At 36.5% G+C, this 16,743-nt stretch overlaps 1 protein-coding gene across 2 annotated transcripts in view; it reads right to left on the bottom strand.

Moving 5' to 3' along the window:
• The window catches only part of IL33 (interleukin 33), a 74,326-nt gene that overhangs the window by 11,404 nt on the left and 46,179 nt on the right, over nt 1–16,743 (bottom strand). Inside the window, exon 8 of one of the 2 annotated variants that reach the window (XM_082695144.1) lies at nt 13,249–16,530. The exons of the other annotated variant lie outside the window; for it this stretch is intronic. Coding sequence (XP_082551270.1) covers nt 16,330–16,530 — 201 coding nt within the window. The 3' untranslated portion in view covers nt 13,249–16,329. Of the gene's footprint in view, nt 1–13,248; nt 16,531–16,743 lie in introns of those variants that run through there. 2 annotated transcript variants of the gene reach the window in all.

Here is a 16,743-nt window from a genome sequence, read left to right as displayed (position 1 = left end):
CTTGCATATTTTCAGATCACAATGCTCTGAAGCTAGAATTCAATTACAAGACGAAATTTGGAAAGAACCCAAATACACAGAGGCTAAACAGCATCCTACTAAAGAATTTTTAAAAATTCATGGAAACAAATAAGTGAAACCATATTATAATTGACTCTCTCTGCTTCACTTATTTGTGGAGCATAACAAATTGCATGGAGGACATGGGGAGTTAGAGAGGAGAAGGGAGTTGGGGGAAATTGGAAGGGGAGGTGAACCACGAGAGACTATGGACTCTGAAAAACAATCTGAGGGGTTCCAAGTGGGGGTGTGGTAGGTTGGGGTACCAGGTGGTGGGTATTATAGAGGGCCTGGATTTCATGGAGCACTGGGTGTGGTGCAAAAACAATGATTACTGTTATGCTGAAAATAAATAAATTTAATTAAAAAAATCATGGAAACAAATAAAATGAAAACAAAACTGCTCAAAATCTGTGGGACACCGCAAAGGCGGTCCTGAGAGGAAAGTATATAGCGATACAAGCCTTTCTCAAGAAACAAGAAAGGTCTCAAATATACAACCTAACCCTACACATAAAGGAGCTGAAGAAAGAACAACAAAGGAAGCCTAAACCCAGCAGGAGAAAAGAAATAATGAGGATCAGAGAAGAAATCAATGAAACAGAAGCCAAAAAAGAAAAAAAATCAAAAACCAAAAACCAAAAACAGTAGAACAAATCAACAAAACTAGGAACTGGTTCTTTGAAAGAATTAATAAGATTGATAAGTCCCTGGCCAGACGTATCAAAAAGAAAAGAGAAAGAATCCAAATAAATAAAATCATGAATGAAAGAGGAGAGATCACAACCAGCACCAAAGAAATACAAACAATTATAAGAACATAAATTTGACAATATGGAAGAAATGGATGTATTCCTAGAGACATATAAACCAGCAAAACTGAACCAGGAAGAAATAGAAAAACTTAACAGACCCATAGCCAGTAAGGAGATTGAAGCAGTCATCAAAAATCTCCCAACAAATAAGAGCCCAGAGTCAGATGGCTTCCCAGAAGAATTTTACCAAACATTTAAAGAATTAATTCCTATTCTCCTGAAACTGTTCCAAAAAATAGAAATGGAACAAAAACTTCCTAACTCATTTTATGAGGCCAGCATTACCTTGATCCCAAAACCAGACAAAGATCCCATCAAAAAAGAGAATTACAGACCAATATCCCTGAGCATGGATGCAAAAATTTTCACCAAAATACTAGCCAATAGGATCCAATGGTACATTTAAAGGATTATTCACCATGACCAAGTGGGATTTATACTTGGGCTGCAAGTTCGGTTCAACATCTGCAAATTAATCATTGTGATACAATACATTAATAAAAGAAAGAACAAAAATCATATGATACTCTCAATAGATTCTGAAAAAGCATTTGACAAAGTACAGCATCCTTTCCTGATCAAAATTCTTCAAAGTGTAGGGATAGAGGGCACATACCTCAGTATCATCAAAGCCATCTATGAAGAACCCATAGTGAATATCATTCTCAATGCGGAAAAACTGAAAGCTTTTCCCCTAAGGTCAGGAACATGAAAGGGATGTCCATTATCATTACTGTTATTCAACATAGTACTAGAAGTCCTAGCCTCAGCAATCAGACAACAAAAAGAAATTAAAGGGATCCAAATCTGCAAAGAAGTCAAACGCTCACTCTTTGCAGATAGTATGATACTTTATGTGGAAAACCCAAAAGACTCCACTCCAAATCTGCTAGAACCTGTACAGGGATTCAGTAAAGTGTCAGGATATAAAATCAATGCACAGAAATCAGTTGCATTTCTATACACCAACAACAAGACAGAAGAAAAAGAAATTAAGGAGTCAAACCCATTTACAATTGCACCCAAAACCATAAGAATCCTAGGAATAAACCTAACCAAAGAGGCAAAGAATATGTATTCATAGAACTATAAAGTACTTGAAAGAAATTGAGGAAGACACAAAGAAATGGGAAAATGTTCCATGCTCATGGATTGGAAGAACAAATACTGTGAAAATGTCTATGCTTCCTAAAGCAATCTGCACATTTAATGCAATCCCTATGAAAATATCATCCATTTCTTTCAAAGAAATGGAACAAATAATCCTAAAATTTATATGGAACCAGAAAAGACCTGTTCGGAAAAAAAAAAAAAAAAAAAAAAAAAGAGGAATGTTGAAAAAGAAAGCCAAAGTTGTTGGCATCACAATTGAAGACTTCAAGCTCTATTACAAAGCTGTAATCATCAAGACAGTATGGTGCTGGCACAAAAACAGACATATAGATAAATGGATCTATGGTCAACTAATCTTTGACAAAGCAGGAAAGAATGTCCAATGGATAAAAGGCAGTCTCTTCAACTAATGGTATTGGGAAAATTGGACAGCCACATGCAGAAAAATGAAACTGGACCATTTCCTTACACCACTCACAAAAATGGACTCAATGGATGGAAGACCTCAATGTGAGACAGGAATCCATCAAAATCCTTGAGGAGAACACAGGCAGCAACCTCTTTGACCTAAGCCACAGCAACTTCTTCCTAGGAACATTGCCAAAGGCAAGGGAAGCTAGGGCAAACATGAACTATTGGGACTTCATCAAGATCAAAAGCTTTTGCACAGCAAAGGAAACAATCAACAAAGCCAAAAGACAACTGACAGAATGGGAGACAATATTTGTAAACAACATATCTGATAAAGGGCTAGTATCAAAAATCTATAAAGAACTTATCAAACTCAGTACCCAAAGAAAAATTAATCCAATCAAGAAATAGGCAGTGGACATGAACAGACATTTCTGCGAAGAAGACATCTAGATGGCCAACAGACACATGTAAAAGTGCTCCATATTACTCAGCATTAGGGAAATACAAATCAAAACCACAATGAGATACCACCTCGCACCAGTCAGAATGGCTAAAATTAACAAGTCAGGGAATTACAGATGTTGGCGAGGATGCAGAGAAAGGGGAACCCTCTTACACTGTTGGTGGGAATGCAATCTGGTGCAACCACTGTGGAAAACAGCATGAAGATTCCTCAAAAAGTTGAAAATAGAGCTATCCTATGACCCAGCAATTGCACTACTGGGTATTTACCCTAAAGATACAAATGTAGTGATCAGAAGGGGCATGTGCAACCAAATGTTTATAGCAGCAAAGTCCACAATAGCCAAACTATGGAAATAACCTAGATGTCCATCAACAGATGAATGGATAATGAAGATGTGGTGTATATATATACAATGGAATATTATGCAGCCATCAAAAGAAATGAAATCTTGCCATTTGTGATGACATGGATGGAACTAGAAGTTATGCTGAGAAAATAATCAGAGAAAGAAAATTATCATATGATCACCCTGATATGAGGAAGTTGAGAGGCAATGTGGTGGGTTTGGGGGGTAGGAAAGGAATAAATGAAACAAAATGGGATTGGGAGGGAGACAAACCATAAGAGACTCTTAATCTCACAAAACAAACAGAGTTGCTGTGGGTAGGGGGGGTAGGGAGAGGGTGGTTGGGTTATGGACATGGGGGAAAGTATGTGGTATGGTGAGTCCTGTGAAGTTTAAACCTGGTGATTCATAGACCTGTGCCCCTGGAGCTAATAATACATTATATTTTAGTTTAAACATTTAAAAAAAAGGAATTGATAAGATATTGGTTAAAAAAGGAAAGGAGAAAATTTAAGAAAAATAGAAAATAAAAAAAATGAAAATTTAAAAAATTAACGTTGAAAGACTACAGAATTGTGGGGGGAAAAGCCATGAATTCTATGTGCTGTATTCTCCTAGAGCTGAAATATTGCAGTTCTCATTGATTGGTAAATTTGGTTTTGGCTGGATATTCTTTTTTTTTTTTTTTTAAAGATTTTATTTATTTATTTGACAGACAGAGATCACAAGTAGGCAGAGAGGCAGGGAGAGAGAGAGAGAGAGAGAGAGAGAGAAAGAGAAGCAGGCTCCCTGCGGAGCAGAGAGCCCGATGCGGGGCTCTATCCCAGGATCCTGAGATCATGACCCGAGCCGAAGGCAGCAGCCCAACCCACTGAGCCACCCAGGCACCCCTTGGCTGGATATTCTTGCTGATATTCTGGGGGAGGGACCTGTTACAATGATTCTTAAATGTCTTTGCCTGAGGTAGAACTGCCCTGTCCTTGCTAGGCGGCAGGTTAAGCAATTTTCTTGGGTTTGCTCTCAGTAGCTTTTGTTCCTTGAAAGCTTTCCATATAGCCTTGGAGGATGAGAATGAAGATGGTGGCTTTCCACTCTCTGGCCCTGGATGAGCTGAGAACTTAGCCCTCCTGACCTCAGTGAGCCCTTAGAGAAAAGGAATCAATCACTCCTGTCTCCCTGGTCTTGCAGCACTCCGTGCTCACGTGGCCTGTGACCAAGTGTTTTTATCTCTGGTATATGACACCATTTGGAGTTTCAAACCCAGCAGATCCCTGTGGTGCACTCCTATGTAGGCTCCTATGTGGCTCTTCCTGGGGGAGGAAGGGGAGTTTTCCCAGATCTGCTGCTTTTTGGGCCCCTGCTTGAAGAGCAGTGTCCTGACTGTGCCATGGATCATGTTTTATAGTATCCCCGAGGTGGGAGCACACCCCTTGACTTCATCTTTGCAGCCAGCTCTGCCTTGCTTGATAATTGGGTGCTCTGTCAGTCTCAGACACCCCTGGTCTTCCTGTCCCCCTGAGGATGCCTAGACCACACTGTCCCAGTGAGGATTCCACTCTCCCCCCACCCCAACCCCTTAGCCACTGGAGTGATGTCTCTCCGTGGAGCACACTTCTAAAAGTTTGAATTTTGTGCTCTGCATCTCTATTGCCTTCCAGTAGCCAGCTCCCTCCCTCCTTCAGTCTATCTTTCCAAATATCACCTGGGATTCACTTCTCCACACATCCTACCTTCCAGAAATGGTCACTTTTCTGCTCATAGAATTGCTATTATTCTTTTCTTGGATCTCCTGTTGAGTTTGTAGGTATTCAGAATGGTTTGATAACTATCTTGCTGAATTCCTGGAACCAGATGAAATTTAAGTCTCCCACTCTTCTGCCATCTTGCTCTTCCCCCCTGCTCTTGAGTGAGTCATCATATTTGGTGCCTTTTAAGGAATTTCTCTATTTTTCACTAAAATTACTGAAGTATTGTCTATGGTATTCTCCTTTTCATCATTTTAATATCTTTATACACTATAATAATATCAACTCTCTTATCACTGATATTGGTAATTTGTGTTATTTCTTTTTGTTTTTCTAATCAGTCTGGCTAAAGTCTTATCAACCTTATTATTGTTTTTCTGATACACAGCTTCTGTTTTCATTGATTCATCTATTATTTTTCTGACCTACTTAATATTAATAAATTATTACATAATTTTTTTAGTTATCCCATTTTTATTATTCTGGAACTTCTTTAATTTTATCCATTATCTTTTGAAGAAATATAAGCCTTTTCATTTTTAATATTAAATTTTTAATTATAAACATCCATATTTTAGAAAGACTGTATGTAACTTGTAGGTTAGAAGTACAATATGTTGGAAGGGGAGGTGAACCATGAGAGACTATGGACTCTGAAAAACAATCTGAGGGATTTGAAGGGGTGGGGGGTGGGAGGTTGGGGGAACCAGGTGATGGGTATTGGAGAGGGCACAGATTGCATGGAGCACTGGGTGTGGTGCAAAAAACAATGAATACTGTTATGCTGAAAATAAAAAAATTAAAAAGAAAAAGAAGTACAATAAAATAAACACCTATGACCTTAGTGGATTACTTCTATACCCATCAGATCTTATTAATACTGATTCCCCTCCTTTATCTTTTACAGGGTAACTTCAATTAAAGTTGTAGAAGGGGGCAGTAGGGTGGCACATTTGGTTGATCAACGGACTCTTGGTTTCAGCTTAGGTTCTGATCTCAGGGTTGGAAGATCAAACCCTATGGTGGGCTTCACTTAAGTGTGGATTCTGCTTGAAATTCTCTCTCCCTCTCCCTATGCCTTCCCACTCATGCTTGTGCACTTTCTCTCCTTCTTTCTAAGATGAATAAATGAATCTTTAAAAAAGTTGTAGTTTTTCTATGTACTAATTGTACCTAAGAAAAATTGTTCTCAGTTAACATTAAGTCAAATTTGCCTGCCTTTTAAAGCTAACATTCACTGACTGCTTTCTGCAGTTCTTATCAGTGTCCTCAGAAGCAGGTGTTACTATCATCTTTTTTATGGTTGAAGTTTGCTTTAAGCCATACTCAACAGAAAACCCAACTCTAGCTCACCTGCTGTCTTGCATTGGATTCTTCAGATGCGGACCCTGAGTTAGAGATTCATGAGCATGTGATTTACTAAAGAATTATCCCCAAGAGAGACTGCTAAGGGATTTGGGCAGAGCAGCATGAAGCCTATAGGAGAATTATTGGCAGAATAGTTTGATCCAAGACAAGGACTTGCAAAAGCTTTGTGACGTTGATGAAGGAATGCAAACTCACAGAAACTTTCATCTCCTTGTGCAAGATAGCAAAGCAACATTAGTACCATAAAGACAATCCTTGTAAAAAGAGCTGCAAGTGCTGGATATTGAAAGTGTGTAGAAGGTGGTGGTGGCAATGGTTATAGAGGCGTACATACAGAAATGTAATAAAATAATTCAGTATAAAAGGATCTAAGTGTATTTGGGCAGAATATCAGTATTGCTCACCACATTAGGGTTCTTCCATATTTTCTTCCTACCATTTTTAAAGTATTGGCCTTTCTCTCCATGCTCATTGCCTCATGGAAAGAAGTTGGCTGTTCTACCTTCAGCCTTATATCTATGTCTAGGTAGGAAGAAGAGGAATAGGGTAAGACTGAAAAAAGGCATTTTAATTGAATATCTCCCTTTTACAAAAGCTTTTGTCAACCCCTTATCCTGCCTATATTTTATTGTTCAGAAAAATGTCAAATGGTTACCATATCTACTGCATAGGATTCTGGGAAGGTATATATTTCAAGTTCAGAATATTGGTGTCCAGTACAAAATGAGGTTCTGTTGATAAGAAAGTAGGGATAGTGGTGACAGATATAAGGTAAACAACTGCAATATTTGATACCTCCTCATTTTACAGAGGATAGAGAGATTGAGCAGGGTCACATAATTTACTGAAGTTGCAGAGCCTGTAAGCAGTAAACCAAACTAATGTTCTTTTATAAAGAAGATTTAAGGTTTTTTTTTCTTGTGTGTGTGTGTATATGTACTGTGTGAATGTATATAATCTCTATACCCAGCATGGGGCTCAAATTCACCATCCTGAGATCAAGAGTTGCAGGCTCTTCCAACTGAGTCAGCCACGTACCTCAAACTTAGTGGTTTTGTTGTTGTTGCTGTTGTTGTTTTTGTGGCACACAACATATAGTTTTGTCATCTTGCCATCTTGCCATTTTTATTTTAAGGCATATATTATGATGACACCATAGTAGCACATATCCCTCATTCTTTTTTTTAAAGGCCTTTTCATGAAGCTCTTCTCTCTCTCTCTCTCTCCATTCCTTCCTTCCTTTTTTTCTCTCTTTAGAGAGATAGTGTGTGCATGTGAATGGGGAGGATAGAGAGCAGAAGGGAGAGAATCTGAAGCAGACTCCATGTGCAAGCATGTAGCCCAACATGGGGCTTGATACCATGACCCTGAGATGGTGACCTGAGCTGAAATCAAGAGTCAGATGCTCACCTGGCTGAACTACCCAGGTGCCTGTATTCCTTATTCTTTATACAGTTGTATAATATTCCATGTTTATAGTCCCTGGATTTTCTAACCTTATTGTTGTTTTTTTTTTCCCAACAGTTTTCAGTTAAAATACATCTTTTCTTATATTTAAAAATGTATCTTTATTTTAAAATTTATCATTTTTATTTTTATTTATTTATTTTTTTTTTAGATTGAAACACTACACCTTTAATGGAAAACAAGGTCTCACTCTTTCTGGTACTTGGAAAATTATGCCACTATTTTAAAATAAAGCAGCTATTTTAAAGTATTCTTTTTTTTTAATATAATTTTTTATTTTTTAAAATTTATCATTTTTATTTTTTAAGTATTTATTTTAATCACCGGGTGCTCATCATGACAAATGCACTACTTACTCTCCATCTTCTATTTTACCTATCCCTCCAACCACCTCCCTTCTAGTAACCACCAATTTTTTCTCTATATTTGTCTCTTTTTTTGTGGTTTGGTTTGTGTCTTTTTCTTTTTTCCCCCTTTGCTTTTGTTTTGTTTCATATGAGTGAAATCATATGGCATTTGTCTTTCTCTGACTGACATATTGCACTTGGCATTATACTCTAGCTCCATCTATGTTGCAAATGGCATGATTTCATTATTTTCTTATGATTGAATAATATTCCCGTGTGTGTGTGCGTGTGTGTGTGTATCACATCCTCTTTATTCATTAATCAATTGATGGACACTCAGGCTCAGGCTGCTTCCATATCTTGACATTATAAATAATGCTGTTATAAATATAGGGGTACATGAATCCCTTTGAATTAATGTTTTCGTATTCTTTGGGTAAATACCTAGTACTGTGATTGCTGGGTAGTTCTATTTTTAACTTTTTGATGCACTTCCATACTGTTTTCCAGAGTTGCTGCACCAGTTTTCACTCCCACTAACACCGCAACAGTTTTCCTCTCTCCATATCCTCACCAACATCTGCTGTTTCTTGTGTTGTTGATTTTAGCCATTCTGACAGGTGTAAAGTGTCTCATTGTAGTTTTTTTAAAATTTATTTTTTATTTATTTTCAGCATAACAGTATTCATTGTTTTTGCACCACACCCAAGGCTCCATGCAACCCGTGCCCTCTATAATACCCACCACCTGGTACCCCAACCTCCCACCCCCCTGCCACTTTAAACCCCTCAGATTGTTTTTCAGAGTCCATATTCTCTCATGGTTCACCTCCCCTTCCAATTTTCCCCAACTCCCTTCTCCTCTCTATCTCCCCATGTCCGCCATGCTATTTGTTATGCTCCACAAATAAGTGAAACCATATGATAATTGCCTCTCTCTGCTTGACTTATTTCACTCAGCATAATCTCTTCCAGTCCCGTCCATGTTGCTACAAAAGTTTGGTATTCGTCCTTTCTAATGGAGGCATAATACTCCATAGTGTATATGGACCACATCTTCCTTCTCCATTTGTCCGCTGAAGGGCATCTTGGTTCTTTCCACAGTTTGGTGACCGTGGCCACTGCTGCTATAAACATTGGGGTACAGATGGCCCTTCTTTTCACTACATCTGTATCTTTGGGGTATATACCCAGGAGTTCAATTGCAGGGTCATAGGGAAGTTCTATTTTTAATTTCTTGAGGAATCTCCAGACTGTTCTCCAAAGAGGCTGCACCAACTTGCATTCCCACCAACAGTGGAAGAGGGTTTCCCTTTCTCCACATCCTCTCCAACACATATTGTTTCCTGTCTTGCTAATTTTGGCCATTCTAACTGGTGCAAGGTGATATCTCAATGTGGTTTTAATTTGAAACTCCCTGATGACTAGTGATGATGAACATTTTTTCATGTGTCTGATAGCCATTTGTATGTCTTCATTGGAGAAGTGTCTGTCCATATCTTCTGCCCATTTTTTGATATGATTGTCTGTTTTGTGTATGTTGTGCATGGTGCTGGTATAAAAACAGACACATAGACCAGTGGAACAGAGTAGAGAGCCCAGATATGGTCCCTCAACTCTGGGCAAATAATCTTCGACAAAACAGGAAAAAATACACAGTGGAAAAAAGACAGTTTCTTCATTAAATGGGAAAGCTGGACAGCTATATGTAGAAGAATGAAACTCAACTATTCTCTTACACCATACACAAAGATAAACTCAAAATGGATAAAAGACCTCAACATGAGACAGGAATCCATCAGAATCCTAGAGGAGAACATAGGCAGTAATCTCTTCAATATCAGCCACAGCAACTTCTTTCAAGATATGTCTCCAAAGGCAAAGGAAACAAAAGCAAAAATAAACTTTTGGGAGTTCATCAAAATCAAAAGCTTCTGCACAGCAAAGGAAACAGTCAACAAAACAAAGAGGCAACCCACGGAATGAGAGAAGATATTTGCAAATGACAGTACAGACAAAAGGTTGATATCTAGGATCTATAAAGAACTCCTCAATCTCATTGTAGTTTTGATTTATATTTCCCTGATGATAAGTGATGGTAAGCATCTTTTCATGTGTCTATTAGCCTTCCATATGTCTTTTTGGAGAAATATTCATGTCTTCTCATTTTTAATTGGATTATTTTATTTTGGGGAGTTGAGTTTGATAAGTTCTTTATGTATTTTGGAAACTAACCCTTTATTGGATATGTCATTTATAAATACCCTTTCCCATTCCATTTTTTGCCTTTTAGTTTTGTTGATTGTTTTCTTTGCTGTGCAAAAGCTTTTGAAGTCCCAATAGTTTTTTTTTTTTTTTCCTTTTGTTTCCCTTGCCCCAGGAGACATATCTAGAAAGAAGTTGCTATGGTCTGTGTCAGAGAAATTACTGCCTGTGCTCTTTTCTAAGATTTTTATGGTTTCTGGTCTCACATTTAAGTCTTTAATCCATTTCGAATTTACTTTTGTGTATGGTGTAAGTTAGTAGTTTCATTCTTTTGCATGCTGCTGTCTAGTTTTCCCAACACCATTTGTTGAAGAAACTGTCTTTTATGCATTGGATAATCTTTCTTCTTTGTCAAAGATTAATTGACCATATAATTGTGGGTCTATTTCTGGATTTTCTATTCTGTTCTGTTGATCTATGTACCCATTTTGTATCATTACCACGCTGTTTTGTTTACAGTTTTGTAATATAACCTGAAGTCTGGAATTGTGATGCCTCCAGCTTTGCTTTTCTTTTTCAAGACTGCTTTGATTATTTGGGGTCTTTTATGGTTCCATATAAATTTTAGGATTGTTTTTTCTAGTTCTGTAAAAAAAATGCTATTGATGTTTTAGTCAAGATTGCTTTAAATGTGTTGATCACTTTGGGTAGTATACACATAAAATTGTGTCTTTACAAGTGATTTCTGGAAGTAGGATTGGAATAAGGGCCATTTGCACTTTTTTTCTTTGACTTGCCCATATTTTGTCTTATTTTTTTCTATAGGGTTATTGACTGTTTCTCTATTTTTAGAAACTATATTTTAAGCATATTAACTACTCATGGTATAACTGCAATTATTTTTCTCATATAACATTTTACACCTCTTGAGTTAAAAATATATAATCAGTCTAACAATATTTTGATTAACCCCATCTGGAATTTGAGTCATAGTTAGCAAAGGCTGCTACTAATAACAGATATTAGAAGATTTTATTGATTTTTTCCCATCGTTTCACTTATATTTAGATCTCTAACCCATTTGGGATTTCTCTTAGTATCAGCAATTTTACTTTTCCCCTTATGGATATCCAATTAACCCCATACCTGCATCACAAAGTTATACTTTTCCACACTTAACTGAGGTGTCACCTTTATCATATGCTAAATTTGCACGTGCATTTGAGACTACCTAATGTTTTTCTATTCAATTTGCCTATCTGTCCATTCCTTCATCAGTATCACATTACAGAGATTTTAAAACATAACTGAATATGTTGCAGATGTTTTAATATATTTCTAGAGACGTTTTTTTTTTTTTTCATTTTTTGCTTTTTCCAACTGCTAGAGGTTGTCCCCAAGTTTTAGTCTTATGGTGCCTTTCCATCTTCCAAGCCAGTGATGGCTGTTCAAGTGTTTCTCACATCATAATGTGACTGATTCTTCTGCCTTCTTTTCCACATTTAAAGGATCATTGTGATTACATTCACTCATTCTTATCAACCAGGATAATCTCTTTATTTATTTTAAATTTTTAATTTAAGTTCTAGTTAACATACAGTGCAATACTGGTTTCAGGGGGAAAATTCAGTGATTCATCATTTACATACAACACCCAATGCCCTCTTTAATACCCATCACCCATTAGCCCATCCTCCCCACACCTCCCTCCATCAACTCTAAGTTTGTTCTCTATCATTAAGACTCTTTTATGGTATTTTTCCCTCTCTCCTTCCCCCCCCTTCCCATATGTTCATCTGTTATTTACTTGTCTTTCTGACTTATTTCACTTAGCATAATATGTTTCAGTTCCATCCACATTGTTACAAATGGGAAGATATCATTTTTTGATGGCTGAGTAATATTTTGATATACATATATATCAAAATATCACTATGTATATATATATATAGTATATATATTATATATGTATATATATATCCTATATATAAGATGTGGTATATATATATATATACACACACACACACCACATATGTATACATACATATATATGTGTATATATTATATATGTGTATATATATCCTATATATACATATATCCAATATATGTGTATATATACATATATATATATATACACATACATACCACATCTTCTTCATCTATTTGTCAGTCAATGGACATTTAGTCTCTCTCTATAGTTTGGCTATTGTTGATAATGCTGCTATAAACATTGGGGTACATGTACCCCTTTGAATCTGCATTTTTGTATCCTTTGGGTAAATACCGATTAGTGCAATTGCTAGATCATAGGGTAGTTCTATTTTTTGATTTTTGACAATCCTCCATACTGTTCTCCAGAGAGGCTGCACCGGTCTGTATTCCCATTAACAGTGCAAGAGGCAAACCTATGCTTTTAATATGCTGGATTGTGATTCATGTGTCCTCTTATGGGAGTATCCTATGGGCTAGAGACTACAATTGAACTTGGACAAATATTTCATCATCTTGGCATCTCAACAGGAAGCAGCTCATTGATTGTAACTCTACCAATTGGCTTTAACTTTTATCTCTTGCATCTGTTTCTCAGATTCCTAAGCCCCCTAATCCCAACCCTGAGTATTAAGGAATTTGGAGCAACTGAATTGACCTGGTTGAATTGAACTGATTTTGCCCGGCACCTGCATAGGGAACCTATTTAACATGATTTTGAGAATGGATATAGGAATCAATCAGTGTGGGTATTAGGGTATGGGGATAGAGTCTTCAGTCCTATTTCTTTCTCTAATGAGAAACTCACACTGACGTCTCTTACCCTTGTGCAACTGTGTACTGCGGTGTTGGAGTTTTAATACATAAATTGTACAAGTTTCAAGTTCTATGCGGACAAGAAGCATAGCTTAGGTTTTTGTTTTGTTTGGTGCTTTCATGGTACTTAGCAAAGTCCAATATACATGGCATATGTTTAAGAAACCAGTGCTAAAAGACAAGATTTCTGGGCTGTACAGGTCACTGTACGATGGGGGAAAGGAATTTTTGGGACAAGCCTGGTTCAATCCCCACCTGAGTACCCTAGCTTAAGATTTCTCCATCATACAATTTCTTGGGATGCAGCACAAAGGTTGAAATTGTTTTTGTTTTTTGACTTGTTTTGTAGATGTGGGGGTTATAAGTTAATCTTTTTAGACTTTAACCAAGTTACTGTATTATAACTAGCAATTTTCTTTCAAAATCCCCTGAATCTCAATTTTTACTGTTCTTTTCCAATTCTAAGCCACATTACTCATTCAAATAAAATTTTCTTGACCGTATTTCAAGGTATCTAATATATACATATAAATTTAACAAATATAAATAAAATGAGGGAAAAGTAAGTTTTAACATAATTGTTATTCCAGAAAAAAAGAAATGACCAAATTCCTTCCAATAATGTAGACCATCAAAACACATAACACAAAACACATAAAAATGAATAGCAAAAGACCACCACACATTTGTATATTTTAATCAAATAAAAATCACCATAGTGATGGTAGAAAGTATTTTTAGGAAAAGAAAATTGAACAGCAGAAATAATCAGGTTGAAAGATACCTAGCTGAGTCAGAAGTCAGGTTAAATTTTCTTTTGCAGGTGTATGTTGGTTGTTTGATCTCAGGTAAAAGTTGCTGAATAGGTCCTTTGTGCTGGCCCCTATGATGGGCTCTGGGAGTACAAAGGTAAAAAAGATACAATCTCTTCTCTGGAATATCTTACTTAGTTTTGAATTACCAGACAAATGACTTACTCCAGATAGTAACATTAGTGGATTAAGCTATGCTTATTTTGACTTAAAAATTTCAGAATAGGGGCACCTGGGTGGCTCAGTGGGTTAAAGCCTCTGCCTTCGGCTCGGGTCATGATCCCAGGGTCCTGGGATTGAGTACCATATGGGCTCTCTGCTCAGTGGGGAGCCTCCTGCTTCCTCCTCTCTCTCTGCCTGCCTTTCTGCCTACTTGTGATCTCAGTCAAATAAATAAATAAATCTTTAAAAAAATAAAAATAAAAATTTCACAATAGTCATTTTATGATAAAACCATTATGGCCTCACACACTTTTTAAAAAATACAGTTTATTCAAGAACTTAAACAATGTAATAGATAGGTTATTTTTTAATATACTTTAGTATATTAAGTATATCATACAGCTGAATATGATTAACACTTAGTGTTTTTCAGAAAAGATGATATATATTCTGCTTTATTTTTGTCTCCATAATAAAACTGACAATGTAATAAAAGATATATTGTTGTTTACAGTTTTTTACCCTCACACAGTAATTCTTAGCCTTTTTAATCTTATGTTCTGCCAGCATTTTATCCAATAGATCTCAACAAATTAGAAATTTAAAAGCCTACACTTCCAGAAAAAGTTGTATTTCATAGGTACTGTTTAGTTTAGCATTTATTGTCAGTATTAAACCTATGAAAAAGTTATAGTAGAATTTGAAGCCTTAAGTAAGCAAAAAATATTGCTTTAGTGGTTGAAAAATTTTATTATATAGTCAAGTATAAATTTTACTACCTTAGTAGTGTGAAATGCAAAGGTGTTTAATAAAAAATATTGCCATCATTACGCTTATGTGAAATTCTACACCAGGTAGACAAAGTAGAAAAAGATGTTGCCATCCAGAGGTTAGGTAATATGGAATGAAGCTCAGGGATCACAAAATGTATATCAAGAGCACAGTTGGTCAAAAGAAAGAAGAAAAGTCATAAAAACATTCTATAGTAGGCACGCTAATCAGGAAGCTAGACAAGGAAAACACTGTACACATGGGAAGAAAGGATTAGAAGAAATTTTGTCCAGGGTGACATGTATATCAGGTCATAGATCCCTGGAGCATAATGTCAGAAGGACATTGTATAACACAAACATAAGGGATAGTCAGTTATTGATATTGCAATGTTAATTCTGTGTCCCACCTAGGCTCTAGTAGATTAAAGGACTTGTGGCCTCACCATGGTACTTAGTTTGTTAGATATTCCCAAAGATTTCAATTATATGTCTGAACTAAAATTTATTTTACTTTGTAATATAAGAATGCCCTGCTAAATTTACCTTATTCTATAAGAATCAGCATTTTTTAAATGAAATAATTAGATGTAAAATTATTTACTTTACAAATACTACATTTATTTTTCTTAATTTTTCAACTACCTGTCTCTTTTCTCATATTATCTGCCTACCTATCAATGTGTCTGAAGCTTTGGGCATTTTATTTAAAGATTATATTTATTTATTTATTTGTCAGAGAGGGAGAGAGAGAGCAAGAGAGAGTGAGTGCACAAGCCGGGGGGAGTGGCAGGCAAAGCGAGAAGCAGGCTCCTGGCTGAGCAGGAAGTCTGAAGCAGGACTTGATCTTGATCCCAGGACCCCTGGTTCATGACTTAAGCCAAAGGCATCTGCTTAACCAGCTGAGCCAAGCAGGTGTCCTGGTTTTGGGCATCTTCAAACAAATTTGGTGTTTTATTCCATTTGTGAAATGGTCAGTCTAAGTAGATCTGATTGTCTTTTCCCAAAAGCTCTAAGGTTTGAATTTGTTGTTTGGAACCAGGGAAAATTACGTCTCTATGTAGCTTTTTAAAATGGATCCCTGTCTAAAATGAAACTTGGATTAAGCCCCTTGCTTCTCCCCAAAGATATCAGCTCTAAATATCAAGTTTTCTGGGCTGAAAGTAGAAAAAAGTAGAAGTCAGGTTGTATATTTTCTGAGGTCTATGTAACAATACACGTTTGAATATGTAGTGAGACAAAGGTTAGTAAAAAACAGATAGAATATATTAAAAACACATTTTTACAAATAATAAGAAAAATATTCCATAGCATACTAAGTACCCTTCATTTCTCTTAAACATTGTCTGGCTCTTTCTTTATCTCTCAACATTTCTCCAGCATTGGCTATTTGGATTACCCAACCGAGGCTCCACAGCTTTTCATCACATGAAGTTTAAGAGAGCTTAAATATGGTATTCTCTATACTCTTTGAATCCTCAGTTGGGTCCCCTACTTTAATTAGAGCAAGGTGGTTATCCTTTACTCCTATAAACACTCCAGGATTATTCTTACATTCAAAAGAAACACATTTAGAAGACTTCCTATGAAGGCGGAAGAAGGCCTGGTCTGGCAATTGGTTTTCACATTTTTGTAGCTGAGGAAAAAAGAAAGCAAGCAACCATCATGTAAGAGGGAAGTCCAAAATCAACCTTACCTCCCTGCAATAGAAACTAAAAGGGAATAATTATAACTAGTATTTCTAGCAAGGATGCTACTAAGTAGGGGATGGGAGTGGTGGGTGTAGTAGGAAGAAATGGGTAGAGGGCTAAAGTGGGGGGGGTGTCTTATTTGATTCATTGATAGTTGA

The sequence above is a fragment of the Mustela nivalis genome (genome assembly GCF_964662115.1).
Source record: "Mustela nivalis genome assembly, chromosome: 13".
In the NCBI taxonomy this organism is placed as follows: domain Eukaryota; kingdom Metazoa; phylum Chordata; class Mammalia; order Carnivora; family Mustelidae; genus Mustela; species Mustela nivalis.
The sequence above is the reverse complement of the archived record's forward strand: the minus strand, read 5'-3'. Positions and strand labels throughout refer to the sequence as shown.